Here is a 19,274-nt window from a genome sequence, read left to right as displayed (position 1 = left end):
AAGAAGAGATGCAAAGAAAATGTATGCTGGAATGAGTAAAAAAGAAATGAACAAAATGACACTAACACCCGCGTCACATGACCACAGATGAACAGTGTTAACGGCACAGGTGCAAACATACATGCTTTGCTTCATGGCGAGCATGATTAAACTGTCATCAAGTTGCATTCTCATGACAGTGATGGTGCCAATGCACTTATAGCAGACAATGATGACACACAAATTTTTTAAGTAATTGTGCTGTTGGCGAACAAAGGCAAGACCAAGCCATTATAAAGGACTAAAGCCAGCTCTCGCAACCGAGGCAGCAAGGAACAGTGAAAGTGAAACAAGGATAAACTGGGTGATCCAAAAGTATGAGAAAGAGTGGAATGCAATAGCATTCAAAGACCTCTGATTGCTTTTCATGCTTCCCTGCAACTAACGCTTACCGGGAAACGCTGGAGGCGAACGCTATGCAAGAAGGCAGGCTTTCTGGCAGAAACGTGGTCTCTTGCATGGGTCCATCTCCTGTTATTGTTTCGCACTTTTAAGAGAAGAGCTAACATAAAAGATATGCGTTGTTGGTGTTTGTTTTCCATTACATTTGTTTGTGGGCTGCCATTCTCAAAATTCAGAGGAATAACTTGGTAAAGAATGAAAGACGAGGTATGGAGCAACTTTGGTGGTAGAAGAGTGATTGGATATGCGTGGTTCAAGATTGATTCGAAAATTTTTTGCCAAAGCGATGTCCAATGCAGGGGATGCTGACGGCAGATTTTCTGTGACACGGGGCTCTTAACGCTGTCACGTTAAAAGTAACACTCAACCTAAAAATTATGTGCGTTTTGCAAAAATGCACAGGACAAAATTTTTACAAACAATATGTTTTGTTGCCACAAACAAGTTGCACTTGCATTGGCACTTTGTACAGTGGCAGCACATGTAACTCTTGTGGCTAATAAATTTCATGCTATTATAAAAATATCCTCTGTGCATTTCTGTGACAGCAGAATCAGAATACAGTGTATACCTTATGTCTTTATATCTTATTTTCTGCTACTTCTGTATCAGCTGTTACCTCAACACATACCTACACTGTTTCAAACCTTGTTGGTTTTACTTTCCCTGACCACCTCGGACGTGTGAACTGCCTTCCAGTGGTTTTGTGCCACCGAAGAACCAACAGCTCCACCTGCTCGTAAAGATGCGTACAGGCGCTCTTAAGGCTCGGAAACGAGAAGATTCGAAGGCGCCTCATGCAAGAAAATTAAAGATAAGACAGCAAGAAAAGCACCTGAAAGACACAAAGCTGCCAGTGGTAGCCCTTGGTGCGAAGGCAGCACTAACACTGCCTTGCATTTGCGGAAGCACGTCACCCTCATCTCCTACCTCCTATATAGCTTATTTACATTGGCCTGCATGGCTTGCTGCTATATGTGAGCAACAAGCGGCCAACTCTGGCTCGATGCTCATGAAGATCGCAACGGCAGATAAGTCCAGGAATGCTCGCACAGAGCTATGATGCCTTAACCGTCTGCGCCGAACCAGCACACTTTAGATGGTGCTCTTTTTTTCCTCGACGTGCAAAGCCGGGACAGTGACCCCACGCCTAACATCATTACTCCCGGCAACACACGCCAATCGGTCATAACAGCACAAGTGGCTTTGCTGGTTCTGTTAAAGAGAAGAGCAAAGACTGCATCTGCGGCTAAGAAACCACGGCTCTCTACAACTAGACAATGTTAGACAATGTACATTACAAAGTGAATTATGTATGGATATTGCATGCCAAGAGAGGAGAGTCGGAAAAAATTTGGAGGACGCTTAAGCTTCACCTTCAAGAGTGGAACAAGATAGCATTCAAAGATCCCCGTCTGCTTCTCAAGCTTCCACGCAACTGGAACGTATGTAACCGTAATGTGTACCTGGAAATGCTAGCCCCGAATACGATGCGCGAAGGCAGGCTTTCTGGTAGAATTGCGGCCGTGAGGCAGTGGAGGCAAGCACCATCTGGAGGTATTGCAAGGAACCGAGTACGCCGCTCAATGGCTCTAAAAAACCCTCGAATGCTGGTGCGCATAAATGGCGAGTGCCTTGGCCGGTCTATGAATAGCAGAAGCGCTGGAAAAGGGGTTTCTTTGCGTTTTTGCATAATAGAATTATGTCTTCTCGTACAGTAAAATTACAATCCGACGCTATCATGTCTGTAGGTTCTGTGCAAGTCCTACTTTACGATTTTTCTGCGTACTTTAGCGTGAGATGTTCAACTCGTTGAGTACTTTTCTTGTACCACATGGACGGCCTGGGTATAGGTGGTTCGAAAATCTTTTTGCCGAAACGACGTCCAATGCCAAACAGCAGGTGCGGGACACTGATGCCGGATTTTTCTGTGACACAGGGCCCTTAACGCTACCGCATTAAAATGCTGCTTCACAATTTCGGATTGCAGTTGTCACTCCAAGTTAGTGTCTTGAACTGTAGCACACTGCTCAATCGACACGCGAGATGAGGTGTCGGCAAACACATTTCTCCAAATGCTAGGACTGCCAATGAAGCTAGCAGATTTCCGTACACTGCCTCAGCCAATTGGTGCGCCATGCCTGGGAACAACCATCGTAGAAATCAAAGTCAATAACACGAACTACAGATTCTTATGCTGGATGAATGTAGATACCCTACAAGCTCCCTACCTAGAAGCTGCACAGCCCAGCAATGAATAGCACTGCTACCTGCTCAAGTGACACAGCTGATTTCTTGACGGATTTTGCAAGTTCAAGCTCACGACCAGCATGCCTCTGCCTAACATTTTAACCAAATGGTGCATTGTAAAATTAACCCAATGTAAAGGTGCAGCAGCGAATTGTCTTGCACTTTAGCCCCCTCAACTGCTGCGCCCACATCACCCCTTACAGCATTCTTCTTATTTCCCGCACTATTAAGCAAGGCTATGGTGGAGAAATTCTCAAGATTAACAAAAACTGTCACAACATTCTTGTACTTTTTTACCTTTAACTCAATGTGCAACTACCTTTTATGAACAATGTATGTACTATATATCTAAACCTGACAAGTAGTACACACACAAGTTACTGAACTTTTTTTTTTTTGCGAGTATGTGTATGCATGAGACAAAGGTTGCAAACCTACATACAGGCAAATGGCGATAGTGCAAACATTTGGCTGAAACATCAGCGTATCAACCAGAAAAACATACCGGCAGCCACTACTACAACTTCACCCAAAGGAGTAGAAATCAGGACCTCCCATCCATTACAAAAGATCAACTAATAAAGCAAGAACTGTATGCAATAACTTCCTGTAGGGTTCAAAATGTAGTATAGAATAACTACCGCAATGACAAATGCTAAGTAAAAAAAAAAATAAACACTCATACCAAGAAGAACACCAATACAGGATACTGGTTCAATTGAATAAAACATGACTGCATGCCTGTTTGGTAGGCTGTAATTTTAAGCTAACATTTCTTCTACATATGTGATAGCCTCAAATATAGAAGGAAAAAGTGTGACATGGCCTTAGCTGAATGTTCAACCTCACATAGGTATTTCAATTCTACCAACTCATTCTAGAGCTTCATTGCAGCCCTCCCCAGGCATGTTGCCATGATAATGAAGAAAGACCTCTATGCAGAACACTACTAGCATGACAGATGAGAAAATAAGCATATTGATCTACTCATCACACCTGCTCATGGGAAGACAGACACTTAATTTGTTTGCACTGAAAGGACAACAACAACAACAAAAAAGCATCACTAGGCTGGCTGGCCTTATGAAGGCCTAATAAATGCTACTGCAATTCTTTTCACATGAGAAAGTGAGGCCAGTCTGAAGATCTCTCATTTTGCATCTAATACAAAACCCACCAACACAGTCCAACACCTATGCAACCAATACCTCCAATATGAAATTATCTGTACATCTGAGAATTCCAAATGTCCCGTCCTAATTCAAATCTTTCGTATGCATTACCACAGCCTTTACAGCGAAGACTACAACAACAAATTTGCCTACACAACAAGAAAATTTATGTGCCCTCGGTGTCCAATTTGTTGCCTTAAAATGAATGCGCATGTCGCCGTCGCATATAGGGAGCGCCGGATGACAACAACAAAAACCATGCAGACGGGTTTGGACTGCAAACTTCTTACCATTTGCAGATTACTGGAGGCGCAAACGTGAGCGGCCAGGTTGGTAGCGAAGAGCTCAACCAGTTAAACAGGGAGCCATTATTGCAGTAGCCAAGTGTTCTCTACTTTGCTGCTGGGGTAAATTTTCAGCAGCAGCGTAATCATCATATTGCCTTTTTTAATGTGTCTTTTCAACAACACACATGGAACACAAAAACGTCTATAAGGCATTCTGGTTAGAAGAAGCATTGGAAGATGTTGCTACCAGCGTACAGCTCTAGGGTGACTCGGTAAACCACAAATAGTAAGAAGCTTGAAGGACAGGTTAAAGCTCTCTAATCTTCTACTGCCCTAGTAGAATACAGAATAAAAGTTTCTTAGGAAATTCCCTTTGTACAGGCTGCGGGAGCAGTCTTGACATGTTGTCTTCTATTGATGTCTTTTTCAAAGAATAGCTTGCATGGAGCCTGGAACAGCAGTTATTGCCCTCAAAAAACCATGTGTCGAAGTTCACATGGGCAAGTGTAAGCAAAGCTTGACTATATTTGTATCAAACTTTCTTGAAACATTGGTAAAAAAAAAAGCTAATAAGAAAGTGCAACGATAGCAAGGACACTAGTTGCTTGACAGCATGTTACACAAGGACAATGTCAACACATTCAATAAGATTTCCTTTCTTTTTTTTTGGCACTAGCACAGAAAGCTTGTTTTTTTTTTTTAGAGCACTCAAGCAACGAAAATAATTATAAGTAAGAGGCATGTAGAGCAGTGCATAAGTGTAAGTTTCTGGAGCTATGGTCAACAATGGCCTCAGAAGCTGCCTAAAAGAAGGCGTAATTGGGGGAAAAAGAAAAAGCCGATCCGCCCAAAGCTAGCGCAAAGCTACAATATAGACCCAGTGGGTTCCTAAAGGCTAAAAGCAACGAAATTTCACTTTGGCGAAATTGGTTATAAATGAGTAGTGTCTTCTACTGAAGCAACCTTGGCAGGGCTGACAACGGTATAATTTTTCAGAACAGCAGCCTTTAAATAATCCCCAAGCAGGCAACACATGCACCTGGTGGTAGGCAGACATAATGCACTATACAGGCAAACACAAGTGCCTGCCTAGAAGCTTTGGGTCATATGTCACCTCTAGCTAGTGGCAATGGCAGCCTTTATTTTTGTTAGTTTCAGCTGCAAGGAAGTCCAGTTTTATGAGCTACTCGCAAGGCATCCACTTGCGTTTCAAGGGTAAAATTTTACACTGAGGCCGCTCTACATCTACGATACCTGGAACTATGCTTTATAAGCGGCCCGAAAAATTTGTTGCAGCTAGTCTTTAAAGTGCTTTGCAGTTGAAGTTAGGTGTGCTGGCTTAACCTGTCTGAAACCAAAGAAAAAAGAAGGCACGAATAAAAGCACACATGAGGTCTAACTAAAAAGAAGCAAGCACTAAAATGAAGCAACCACAGAGGTAAAAATAAACGAGGTTTCAAACATTGCATCTTTTGGAATGTGGAGTCTGGAACTGACAACCTTAGCAGGAAATAAAATCAATCAAATAAAAGCAATTAAACTAAAGAATACAATATACAAGTTGCCACATTGTACAGAGCATTATATCACAAAGATAACTTCTTTACACAAAATGCTACCACCCCTTTTGTATAATCATGCAAACAGCAGCGACGGCGCAACTCAGCAATTTCAATATACTTGCAAGAAGCTAAACTGCAGAACAGCATTGCAGACCAATCACACTATGGACAAGCAATGTAAATCGTTCAGCAAGACGACAACACCAGCACTTGTGGTGCCGTCTTCTCATTGCGCGTCCCTTCAATGTTTTGCGCTGTTAAGACCAGGAAATCACTGAAGGTTACCAAGTATAAATGAAAAGCTGGGTTACTTGGGCAGTTATGGCCAACGTGCCAGGAAACAAGGTTGGCACTTGGTTTGCAAGAAGGCAAAGGCATCACTGTCTAAGCGCTCTGTGCTGCCAACCCTTGGCTCTTGACACACTGGTCACAAACACACAGTTCCTGACCAAGGTGCAGATATCTCTTATCTTCTACAGTAAGCTCCCCGGCGCATGAAACCACACTTTATTGTCATAAGCAACATAGCGAGACGTAAATAATAGGAGGGAAAAAGAAAAAAGACAGTGGGAACAAGCATGGGGAAAAAGAAAAGCAATGGGGACAGAGAGAATTGCCGAGGTGGGGGAGAGCAGCCGGGGGCCATCATCTAAGTGGCGCTCATCACGCCTGGTGCAAGGGTGGACAGAGGAGGAAGGCAGTGGGAAGACTTTGAGCGAGCTGAGGCAGTGCTGTAGCAAAGACAGATGCCTAAGAGAGGAAAGGAAACCTGCATATCGTAAAAGAAAAGACTGCCTCGCAAGAAGGCACAACTGTTTTTGTGGGACGGATGGTAAAAAAAATAATAAAGCACCCAAAGCAGTGAGCTACAGGGTCCTCCTCAATGCACGCCACTTTGCAAACACTCAATCTGTCTGGGGAGCAAGAGCTGCCACTCAAATGACCCAAAAGAAAAAGAAGGAAAACCCAAAATACACCAAGGGGTCAGGAGGTTAGGATGCGTCATCAGTCCTTTTGCCACATCAGAGCTGCATACGAAGGAGGTGTGGGGAGGTGTTTTCTAAGAGCCTGCTGTCCGGCAGCTGAGGAGGATGCGCACACATTGTGCCCGTGACCTTTTTACCCTCTCCCATCATGCTGTTGCGTGCTGGTCAGGTGCAGTTTGCAGCTCTTTTCTGGTTGTGTCCGTTGTTGCGGTAGTGGTAGTGGTCTCCCTCTTTCACCCACCTTCCTCGAGAGGCATCAGTTGTCTTGTTGAAAAAAAATAAAATAAAGAAAAGCCTGGTGCAGCCTTCCTTCGCCCGCAAAGGCAGGGTTGCCGGGCTTTCTTCTTTTCCTCCCCTGTCTTGAGCACCCGTTCACTGCATCAAGGAAAGACATACCAATCAAAGGGTGCTACCATAGCCCGCTTTATGCTGGCTCAACAGCCATGCAGAGCATGCTGTTTGCCCCACAGCCCTCCGTTTTTGCCGGGCAAGCGGACTATGTGCTAATGCTAGTAAGTGACACTAAAATGCAGCAGAACTTACAAGCGAGTTCACTAAGTGTGACTCCTAGTGTCAACCTCCAGAAGTTTCCTAAAAAACTAGATAGGATATTGCAAGCGCAAATTTCATGATCTATGAACACCTGCACACTGCTAGACTTCAAACAAGACAGAGCTTCACAGAAAGATTGACAACTGAAGTCATTGACAGCTGTCACACAAGGAATGTCTCAGGTTGGTGAAAACAACTCGACGAAGGGACTCGTTTTTGCCAGCTAGGGATGAAGACAAAGTTCTCCGGGAGTACAGCAGGCTTGCTTGCATGGTTAGGCATTAACATTGTTGGCAGGAAAAGCAGGTTTCCCTGTAAAGTGTTAACAAGGCCTTCACACATGAGAGATGGCCTTGCCTGGCTTGTCTTCAGTTTATTTCACCATCTCGTAGCATGCAGGCTGTTTGGTACGAGGCCACTAAACAGGGCCACTAAAATCTGGTGACCGGTGTTGCACTGCCGAATCACGGGCTCAATCCCAGCCATGAATTGCACATACATGCGATGAGATTACACAAGGTTCAGTGACAACAGACAGCAGACACAACCATCGATAACATTTGAGAAACTTCCGATACATGCTGGCGCGTCCTGCGCCAAATGATAATTCCTAAAATTTTGTAGCCAGTGAAAAGCGGTCAACGGTGAAAGATAAACAAGTAGAGCACTGCATGGGCCGTTTTTTTCAAGGCCAGGCCTGGCCCGAGCCTATGCAGTGCTCTATAAACAAGAAGTACATGTGCCAATATCAGTTAACACATAGTGTTTCCACTTTTCGTCGTGCAATCATGGCGGTATGTTACGATTGCAATCAGTGGTAGGCCAGCCCTGCATAATGAGCCACAGAGATTAGAACAGCCTTGAAGTGCAAATGCAGAGTGATTAAAAGAGTGAAGCGACATCAGCATCAGCATCGTTTCGTCTCTATACCAGAGAGCGTTGTGCAAGTTAAGATTCGCGTCATGCCGAAGCTATAACAAAAATCCAGTGCCGAGCATAGAAGAAAAATTGGACATCGTTTGTGCAATCAAACATGGCACGAAGTCGGCACTGGCATGCGAGAGGGTTCTACTGTTGACTACGGTGCGTGGCAGTTAGAATGCAAAGGAGAAGGTGGTCGTCAGTGCTGCTGCGACCACGAAAAGATGTCTGCTCCGAGGTTCGACTTTTCGCCATTGTTGCCTCCTTTGCCTAAACGACAGTGATCAGGACAACACAGAAAATGACAGTACAGGAGATTCAGGCCGGACAGTGGCAGAAGCTGTGTGTTACGTCAGCCTCAGGCAGCTGTTTGCCGAAAAGAGGGGGCTGGCGGAAAGCTGGCTCGCAGCTTAAGCGGAGACATTTTCAGAAACGTTTTTTAAAAAATATCAACGCTAGGTGGATGAAAGTTGCACCACTTATAGAGCTTAATATCCCCATTCAAAACCTGTTTTTAGTCTTAGGATAGCTCGATGCTTTCATGTCCTAAGTGCCAAGCACAAGTGAGAAACGGTGCATGTTTTCCAGCAGCTGGACACAGCAGTTAGCATGATAGAACAGAGCAAGATGGTTTTTCTTGTCCCTAACACTCCACTGAGTGCTGCTAATAAGCAAGATAATGTCATTCGCTTGACAGGCAACATTTTGAGTACTTCATATCTGGTGCTTCGTTTTCAGTGTCCGGTACCCAAGTGTATTGAACATTTTCATCCTTAAAAATAAACTGATTGCAATAAAACTTAGCTAGGCCCATTCTACATGTCTTAAAGATTACGCACACCAAATCTGGTCTTGATTGGACTACATAAGTACATAAAATGTCGTGCACAAAAGCCATGTCTGACCCAAAATATGAAGTTAAGGAAAATTCAATTGAAAGTTATAAAAGTTGTTTATTTCTGTTGCAGCAGTGAAACCTACATGATGATTGCACACAATGGAGGCCAGGGTATCCAGATCCAGTGCACTTTACAATTAACCTGCACCATATGTTGTTCCCTCAGAGTCGTCGTGAGCAGCATGCTCAAGACGAGCCTCCTTGGCTAGACGGTGACACTTTGCTTCTGCTGTCAGCTTCATTGACACGCTGGAAATCCTCCTCTTGTCACAATCTTTGCTCAGCGTAACTAGTTCACTTGAGGGAAGCACTCCCAGTTCTGGCAGAACATGTTCCTAGCCCATGTGGCCTTGGTTATATTATACCACAGGACAGCAAGTGCTGTTGCCATCTCCATGACTATGCGCGAGGCAAACCTTGTCTTAGGGCACAACAGCCGAATCTTGCTGTGCAATGCTTTGGCTTCATTTTGAGTTTTTCCCTTGACAGAGCGAGTGAGTAGCTGTTCCATAATCCTTTTGTATGGGGGCAACATTATCTCACATTGACTGTTTGTGAGAATAGGGGTGCGTGCTGGGGCTGCCTGACCCAACGCCTGCTTGAACTCCACCATCCAGACAAAACTTATGGCTCTTGGCTGTACCTTTGAGCATTAATGGAAGATTGATACCCAGATTGCACAATACATTCCATGCACAGTTTCACTGTTGGCAGTGATGGCTACTTAAAAGTAGCTCTGTAGCTTCTGAATGACTACATCTGTAAGCTTCTGCTCTCGTAGCATTTTGAGCTTTTGCAGGGCAGTCGCAACCCGCTTGGCTATATGACTGGTGCAGCCTTCTTTTGCAATGGGCACACCTTTGCCGCTGTCACAAGTGTATAAAGCCTTGCTGTCGCCATCACTGAGGAATGTTGTAAACCTCAGAGAGGTACTCTAAGGCTCCATCCATCAAAGAAGATTGATGGGTGTAACATTTGTGGGGATGCGCGACCCTCGCACCTCCCCTGATGTTTTTCCCGCATAGCGCGTCTCCTGTGGTCCCGCTTCGCCGCGTGGCCTGCGTGACGTCAGCGCGGTCGATGTGGTTGAAGCGCACTCCGAGAGATGGCACGGGTGTTGCGCTGCCAACGCCGCGAGGTTACTTGGGCGCCGAAAGGAAGGCGCTTGCTCTCTTGGGTTCGAGATAGCAAGCGTGCCGCACGTGCAGCAACGCTCTTCCCCGGCGGGTCGCCGAACAGCGCGGACATTCCGCGCGCGCGGCGACCGATGCATCTGCGAGACCGCCTTGCGTGGCCGCCTTCGAACGCGCCACGATCCGCGTGACTATACACGCGAACGACCAGGCGTTGGGATCCAGCATGGAGCGAACATATTCGCTCGCGAGGACGCGGTGAGTCGGACTTCTAGATTTGTCGCGCGCCCGTCGGCATGTTTTGTGGATAGCAACTCGGCTAGCAGGCATTGATGTATGAAAGGTGCAATAAATGCCCTTGTGATTGTTTGCACTACTGTGTTGTCATTCCTTTGTCCCAAGAGTACGGGAGGAGAATCCCGCATCAGACCCCACACATTAAGGGATAACAACAGAGCAGATTGGGTGAGGGAACAAAGGCGAGCTAATGACATCATAGTTGAAATCAAGAAAAAGAAATGGTCATGGGCAGGGCATGTAATGAGGAGGGAAGATAAACGATGGTTATTAAGGGTTACGGACTGGATTCCAAGAGAAGGGAAGCGCAGCATCATAATCATCATCAGCCTGGTTTCGCCCACTGCAGGGCAAAGGCCTCTCCCATACTTCTCCAACAACCCCGGTCATGTACAAATTGAGGCCATGCCGTCCCTGCAAACTTCTTAATCTCATCCGCCCACCTAACTTTCTGCCGTAACTAGTCCGTAACCCTTAATGACCATCGGTTATCTTCCCTCCTCATTACATGTCCTGCCCATGCCCATTTCTTTTTCTTGATTTCAACTAAGATGTCATTAACTCGCGTTTGTTCCCTCACCCAATCTGCTCTTTTCTTATCCATTAACGTTACACCTATCATTCTTCTTTCCATAGCTCGTTGCGTCGTCCTCAATTTGAGTAGAACCCTTTTCGTAAGCCTCCAGGTTCCTGCCCCGTAGGTGAGTACTGGTAAGACACAGCTATTATATACTTTTCTCTTGAGGGATAATGGCAACCTACTGTTCATGATCTGAGAATGCCTGCCAAACGCACCCCAGCCCATTCTTATTTTTCTGATTATTTCCGTCTCATGATCCAGATCTGCCCTCACTACCTGCCCTAAGTAGATGTATTCTCTTACGACTTCCAGTGCCTCACTGCCTATTGTAAATTACTGTTCTCTTCCAAGATTGTTAAACATTACTTTAGTTTTCTGCAGATTAATTTTTAGACCCACTCTTCTGCTTTGCCTCTTCAGGTCAGTGAGCGTGCATTGCAATTGGCCCCTGAGTTACTAAGCAAGGCAATATCATCAGCGAATCGCAAGTTACTAAGGTATTCTCCATTAACTCTTATCCCAAATTCTTCCCAATCCAGGTCTCTGAATACCACCTGTAAACACGCTGTGAATAGCATTTGAGAGATCGTATCTGCCTACCTGACGCCTTCCTTTCTTAGAAAATTCTGCCAGTTCTATTCTAGCTGCAGGGTTAGAAGCTTTCACACATTGGCGTTTCTTGATCAGATCTTTCGTCTCCTGCGATAGTTTGCTGGTATCCTGCCTAACGGAGTTACCACCGACTTCCATTGCACACTCCTTAATGATGCCCACAAGACTGTCGTGCATTGCTTCAACACTAAGGTCCTCTTCCCGAGTTAAAGCCGAATACCTGTTCTGTAGCTTGATCTGGAATTCCTCTATTTTCCCTCTTACCGCTAACTCATTAATCGGCTTCTTATGTACCAGTTTCTTCCGTTCCCTCCTCAGGTCTAGGCTAATTCGAGTTCTTACCATCCTGTGGTCACTGCAGTGCACCTTGCCGAGCACGTCCACATCTTGTATGACGCCAGGGTTAGCGCAGAGTATGAAGTCTATTTCATTTCTAGTCTCGCCGTTCGGGCTCGTCCACCTCCACTTTCGGCTATCCCGCTTGCGAAAGAAGGTATTCATTATCCTCATATTATTCTGTTCCGCAAACTCTACTAATAACTCTCCCCTGCTATTTCTAGTGCCTATGCCACATTTCCCCATTGCCTTGTCTCCAGCCTGCTTCTTGCCTACCTTGGCATTAAAGTCGCCCATTAGTATAGTGTATTTAGTTTTCACTCTACCCATCGCCGATTCCACGTCTTCATATAAGCTTTCGACTTCCTGGTCATCATGACTGGATGTAGGGGCGTAGACCTGTACAATCTTCATTTTGTACCTCTTATTTTTTATTATGTTTCACAACAAGACCTGCTACCCTCTCGTTAATGCTATAGAATTCCAGTATGTTACCAGCTATATTCTTATTAATCAGGAATCCGACTCCTAGTTCTCTTCTCTCCGCTAAGCCCCGGTAGCACAGGACGTGCCCACTTTTTAACACTGTATATGCTTCTTTTGGCCTCCTAACTTCACTGAGCCCTATTATATCCCATTTACTGCCCTCTAATTCCTCCAACAGCACTGCTGGACTCGCCTCACTAGATAGCGTTCTAGGGTTAAACGTTGCCAGGTTTATATTCCAATGGCGGCCTGTCCGGAGCCAGTGATTCTTAGCACCCTCTGCTGCGTCGCAGGTCTGACCGCCGCCATGGTCAGTTGCTTCGCAGCTGCTGGGGACTGAGGGCCGGGGTTTGATTGTTGTGTTCATATAGGAGGTTGTGGCCAAGTACTGCACCAGGGTGGCCAATCCTGCTCTGGTGAGGAGTGTGTTACCGGTTCTGGTCACCGGCATCAGGCCACACTCCAGGCCTGTTTGTGCAATTTTATCAACACGCGGATTTTTTTTTTTTATCCGGTGGAAAATTGCCGGCACCAGGATTCGAACCACGGACCTCTTGCACGCGAGGCGGGTGTTCTACCTCTACGCCACCGCTGCACCGCAGCATGGGGCAGCATAAAGTTAGCTGGGCGGATGAGATTAAGAAGTTTGCAGGGAAAACATGGCCACAATTAGCACATTACTGGGCTAGTTGGAGTAGTATGGGTGAGGCCTTTGCCTTGTAGTGGACATAGCCAGGCTAATGATGATGATGGTGACTACGTCTCTGTCCTCTTCCTATACTCTCAGCAGCATGAGTCTCCATGGCATGTGCTGAGCAATCAACTTTTTTTTTTTCGCCCACTGGCTTATGAAAAGCTTGCCATATTTCTTCCTTCCCTTTGCTTTCAAATGGCTTGCATGTACACTGCAACTCTGGCAGTAGTTGGACAAAACTTTAAAGTCTAGGTGTCACGATCTGCCCGGGTTCGTGAACGAGGGCTCGAGGCACCCTCCGTTAGACAGACGCTCCGTAGCGTGGTGGTGACAAACGATGACTGACCGCTCAGCAGCTGTGCTCGTAGCTGTTTACTGCGGTGCAGTGACCATTGTTGCTGACTGAGCCTGGCGGGCCAACGAAGATTATGCCTGAAGGGGCGCCACATGCTTACTACACCCCCTTACACCCCCAGTTTGTTAACTAAAATATACAAATGTCTAAGTTCAAAGTACGAGGCTCTGCCTCCGTCCTAGCTGGGTCAACAGTGCCTGCCACCCAGGCGAGTAATGGCCACATGGTCTCCGCCATCGAGTACTCCGCCTGGGCACCGGTGTTGACGGGCCGGGCGTGGCAACACTGGGTGCTGCCCGAGTAAGCCTTGCTCCGTCCAGAGGATCCGCAATGGTCGGCCTTGTGAGTGGTGCCGGACTTGACACCGGCCCAACGGGCGCCGCACCACTGACAGCACTTGCTGCTTCTGAGGTGGGTTGTGCTCCGCTGGAAGCGACTGGTGTTGCTGCTAGTCCTATTGCGGGATGGAACTCTGAAGTGGCAGTTGAGGATGCTGGCCAGGTCCCGAGGCGAGGCCTGACATGGTTGGCGTGTCTGTGCCACGTGGCCCCGTTTGGCAAGCAGACGATGAGTGATGAGGTGCTGGCAGGAGACACCACGTGTCCGGCGGACCATGATGGGCCAGGACAAGTTCCTGGCGAATACTGGAGCACCAAATCCGGTAAAAGACCGGGACGGCACCCTTTGTCAGCAGCCAGCTTCTGCTGCTTCAGGAGCACTGTGGATCGTAGGTCCAAATGCAAGACGTCTAAGGGTGTCTTGACCATCTGACAGAGCAGGAGCTCACAAGGAGCACAACCAGTGACATCGTGGGGCGTGGTCCAGTACTGGAACAGTATCCAGGCAATCTGCATCCGGAAATCCCAAGTCTGGCTCTTTTTGAGCTTGTCCTTGATGATCTGCACCACCCACTCGGCTGCACCACTTGAAGCAGGGTGGTACAGCAGAACCATCATCCAGCAGATTCCGTTCTTCATCAGCCAGGCTAGGTACTCTGTGCTGGCGAAAGTGAGATAGATGACAATCCGATCGAGGCGTCAGCCCCATGATCGCGTCGGCCTTTATGGCGCGTCGCAGCCCGGCTGTCCATGCCGATCACGACGTTTGGCTTGCGTAGATAGTTTCTCCCTCTGAGACACCAAGTTGTTTGGTTGATTCCGCTTGACTATAGTAGGATACAACTTTAGAAAAAAGGAGGCGTTTACTCCTCCCAGGCGAATGCACAGGAGCATTCACCAATGGGCGCGCACTCTGGACCGACGTCATGCGCCGGACGGCCGGTGACTTCGCCGCTTCGGTCATCTGGGCGGGGCCTCCCGTTTTTTCTAAAGTTGTATCCGACTATAGGTGCACGTTTCGTTGCCGCGCCAAATGCTGCGTTGGTCGGCTCACCGTGTGATTGGTGGGAGCAAAATCCAATGCGGGGCGGGGCGCCTCATAAGTGATCGCTGCGCTGTAGCGCATTGTCTTGCACCCTTTGGCGGGTTGACGGGAACGCTATCGCGTTCCACTCTTGAAGGCGAAGCTTAAGCATTCTCCAATTTTTTTTTAGCTGACAAGTGCAGAGCATACACTGCGTGATACTAATTGTGTCAGCAAAGTATTACATTGCTACACGCCGCTAGAAAACCTGAAATTTCAATCCGAATGCCGTTTCCTTCTTTACTCGCGGGTGCCGCACTTGAAGCCGGACAGTGACATAATCGTGTCCACAGTGTGACGTCGCTCGTGGTGACGTGCGACTTCGAGAATTATTCAAGACAACATCTGTTATCTGTGCATTCTGTTGCTTGAATTGACAAATTGAAGTTTAGAGAAATAATAAAACACACAAATGGAATGTCTGCGTGTTTTTTGTTTTACTTTGCACCGAAGCAAGAGATGTGTACTTCCGCTTCCGTCTGCTTGTTCTCACGGTCATGCAGTCACGTGTGCAGGTGCCGAAACTATGCCATTTTCTACAATGTTCCAGCGCGTGATCACGCTCTGCGACCCGCTTGTTCTGTGTCAGTATTCGTGTAGCACTGAATTAAACCGCTAGGCATCTTTCCTTGTGCCCAGCACACAAAATAGTGCGCTGCACGAACAAGACAACAGCTCACATGCGACGCCATCAGCGAAAGTGCGTAGCGCAAAAAAATAAATAAAATAAAAATAAAAAAGAAGAAAGGGAAAGAAAGAAGAAAAAAAGAAAAAAAAAACAAAAAGCGAGGAGCGAAAAAAAAAAAGGCGGGGCCTGGAACGTATGCGTCATGCGATCCTCGAGGTCCGGTATGGGTGAACGCAGGGAAGAAATTTCACTTGCAAAGGCTAGACGGGACGTGTGCAGAGAGCGTCTTGCTTGCCTATGGAGCCTGCCTGCTGAAATCATGGGTTCATGGCACTGAAATATTTATATCTCAGCTACAGGGTGTCTACCAAGTTGACATTTCCAAATTCCCTGAGTTTTCCAGGTTTTCCCTGAGTGCTTTTGCAAAATTCCCTGAGTGATGTAGAACTATGTTTTATGTCAAGTCGCGCTGAAACCCTATCGCCCTATGCTGTCACTCTCTAGTAAGCATATGAAAATATTTTTAAAGAAAACCGACTTAATCCAATTTGAATACTAAGGAGTAGTGTTTATGTTATTCAAAAAAAGAACATAAGGGAGGGGTTATTAAAATGCACAGCAAATGTCTTCGAAAAATTTTTCAAATCGAGTTGGACATTCTCTAGTATAAATAAAAAGGAGATGCATACAGAAGCAACTATTTTCGAATATGAGCTATTTCTATCAACTGATAGCATGCTCAGTGTCAAGCAACTGTCCTGACATACTCTCAGCTCGCGCAAGACGCTTCAGTGTTGTGTTTCACTGCTTTAAAGAGTTTATTTTGGTTTGGATGAGGGACACCTGCATCTCAGCATCAGCCAACAATTTGTTTTTTGAGCGCAGGCTCCTTCAAAGAAGCGGTCGCATACTTAATTCTCCGTTCATTCCTCAGTGCGTCGATCCTTTCTGTTCTCGTCCTCCTTTCGCCGCGCGTTCGCCCCACGGACCATTTGAAGAATACTCTTGGTCAATTTACAATCAACGTCCAATTTTTCGGACCCCCTAGGGGCCGCGAAAACTTCCGAAAAATCAGGCAGTCCGAAAAAATAAATGCATGTCTTTTACTGCCCTTAAGGGCTAAAATCGACACATGTACGTCTGAAAAAGCTCTGAATGCCTGTCAGTGTACTTATTAGGCATATCGGTGCTCCTACTGTGACAGGTGAGGTCGAGTGCACTCGTGTAAAATTAAGGAATACATACAGTGTCCCACGACAATTGCCCCTTCTTACGCTTGTTACGCTTCACCGCGTTACATGACTGTAATGAGGCGAAGCAAACTTTCAGGAAAGAGCATTATGCAATGCGCTGTGCTTTCCGAGCTTCGAAGACAAAATTATTGCTGTCAGCGAAGAAATGAAGAAACACGGCACCGAACGACAAGAAGCTTAACAGCGAACGTCAAAGCAGCTAGGCCTAGCGTTGCCGCAGTGGTGGCTACGGCTGCCAGCGGATCCGCGTGCGAGAGCACCGGGCGGCGAGGTAATCAAAATAGCAACGGTGGTGGTTTTCATTAATGCCGTCTCGGACCTGCGATCGCGCAATACGTTTAGAAAATCGGACGGCGAAGAGTTCTTGCGTCTGAAATTTCAGACGTAATGATACATTTCTCTTTGGGGTACGTGGTAGTGCCGCGAAGCCGTCCGAGTTATCGGGAATCCGGAAAGTCGGTCGTTGACGGTACACTGGCAACTCCTCCAACCGACGACGATTCGTAACGAGCCCTGTCTGTTTCTCGAGCCAGCATTACCGCGACTTTTGACCCTCTAAAAAATTACAGCTAATTTTCCCTGATAGAAGCACAAATTCCCTGAGTTTTCCCTGAGTTTTTCCAGACTACTCAAAATCCCTGAGAATTCCCGGTTTTCCCGGTTTTCCCGGTTGGTAGACACCCTGCAGCTATTAATGGGCCCATTTGAAAAATCTTTGTGGCAGAACGCTCCCTAGAGGACACGTAACAACTACCAGCGTATTACCAAAATTTGCCATGGGGCCTGGTGAGGGTCCCTCTAAAAAGAATAAAGAACACACACATTTCAATAATGCCCTTTCTCATACTGCGCTTCAAAGCGATCAGATTTGCTCAGATTTGCGCAAGAGTGACGTCTCCCTTGGCGAACATCGCCTTGGAGATCGAAGAAACAAGCCACGTTACTTCACACCACTTGGCTATTGCGAAAGCACAGGAGATGGCACCGATCTCACAAATGCGAAGCCGCACAGGCATGCACAAAGATGCGATGTCTCCGAGACACACCACATGTGAAATAGCGAAAAAAAAAAAGAATCTCTGATTCCACATGAAGTGATTATGGTGATAATGCTGATTGAAAAAAAAAAAGAGAAAGTGCTGTCCTGCGGAGAATTTTGTCAGCTAAGGAAGAGCGGGCGTGGTTTCCAAGACTTGAGGATGACGCAAGGCATAGAGTTTCTCACTGTATTACCTAGAGGGCAATCTGTCGCTACTGCGCTGTGGTATGCATGGGAATGCCCGTATATGCCGACTTCGGATTGGCATCATTCTCAGAGAGCCAGCAGGATGCCTTGAAGACACACGCCTGGCCAGCACCATTTTGTCTGGCACAATGCTTCGTTTCCAACTAAATCAGGACTTAAAGAGCTGTCTTAGCTATATTATTACACCAAAACATGTTTTGTTTAATGATGGACTTGTTATTGCAAATACAATTATATCCGCTAGTAACTTAGTATCCGCTAATGTTGGAGGACGAACAACAAGACCTGTGCTCGCTTTGGAACAGCCTGTCGTCTGTTTCGGCTTTTCTTCGCTTAATTATGCGTTGTAGGTAAGTAAACTTCATTGAGAAATGTAATGTGGGTGAACGAATGATTCCCACCAGAGAAATCTGGCATGTGCTCTCTATTGATAGCATGCGCTTCCCAATCTTGGAGGCATGTCGGGGCCTAAATTCATCCCAAAAATTGGTTGCAAAAATGTATTAGCTCTATGGGAACCCTGAAGGTGCATCTACGAAGTGTGGAATGCCCATTAGGTCCGAATTTCTGGAGTCCGAAAAATTCACCAGTAACTCTAACCCCACTTACAGAATGCTCCAATGAGAAGCTTGCAAGGTATTGTGAATAAATAAATAAACAAGTAAAATTGTATTTTTGCAAACTTTTTATCATGCATCCACACGTATTCTTAACCTCAAATTTTGCAGAGGCTCTCCTCCATATCTGCTCTCCAACTAGCCATTTTTACATGGCTTAAATTTATTTGCTGTTGACCTTTAAATGGCTAGCACTTTAACACTTGTTTTTCTTTTCTTGTTTGTTTAAGTTTGTGCCCGCTCACCTGTCCCCGCTGTGGTGCCGGTGGCTTGGCCCCTCCTGCTGCAATGCCGCCGTAAGGAAACTTCTTCTTGTCGGCTGGTTTCAAAATCTGCAAGCCAAGTAACAGAAGCAGCTGCAACACCTGTCCCACAAAACAGAGTCTCGTCATAACACGCAGAGTTCCCAGAATTGTCTCCGCAGTAGCAGTGGTTTCCTGCAAGCAACACTTCTACACTTCCTGCTAGTGGCCTTCTGTCTCAACAAAATATGCCTGCCACATGGGGACCACATTTGACACGTACACACATACCATATTAAATGAT

The 19,274-nt window shown here is 46.3% G+C and overlaps 2 protein-coding genes across 2 annotated transcripts in view; one reads left to right on the top strand and one right to left on the bottom strand.

Moving 5' to 3' along the window:
- The window catches only part of LOC135915398 (uncharacterized), a 184,309-nt gene that overhangs the window by 131,855 nt on the left and 33,180 nt on the right, over positions 1–19,274 (top strand). The gene's annotated exons all lie outside the window — the stretch shown is intronic.
- Positions 6,206–19,274, bottom strand: part of LOC139055920 (serine/threonine-protein phosphatase alpha-2 isoform) — a 67,008-nt gene continuing 53,939 nt past the window's right edge. Inside the window, exons 6-7 of the mRNA XM_070533570.1 lie at positions 18,974–19,060; positions 6,206–7,073 (exon numbers count right to left, since the gene is read on the bottom strand). Coding sequence (XP_070389671.1) covers positions 7,071–7,073; positions 18,974–19,060 — 90 coding nt within the window. The 3' untranslated portion in view covers positions 6,206–7,070. The remainder of the gene's footprint in view (positions 7,074–18,973; positions 19,061–19,274) is intronic.

The sequence above is a fragment of the Dermacentor albipictus genome, chromosome 2, assembly GCF_038994185.2.
Source record: "Dermacentor albipictus isolate Rhodes 1998 colony chromosome 2, USDA_Dalb.pri_finalv2, whole genome shotgun sequence".
Classification (NCBI taxonomy): domain Eukaryota; kingdom Metazoa; phylum Arthropoda; class Arachnida; order Ixodida; family Ixodidae; genus Dermacentor; species Dermacentor albipictus.
Note: the sequence above shows the minus strand (reverse complement) of the source record. Positions and strands in the feature narration are given on the sequence as shown.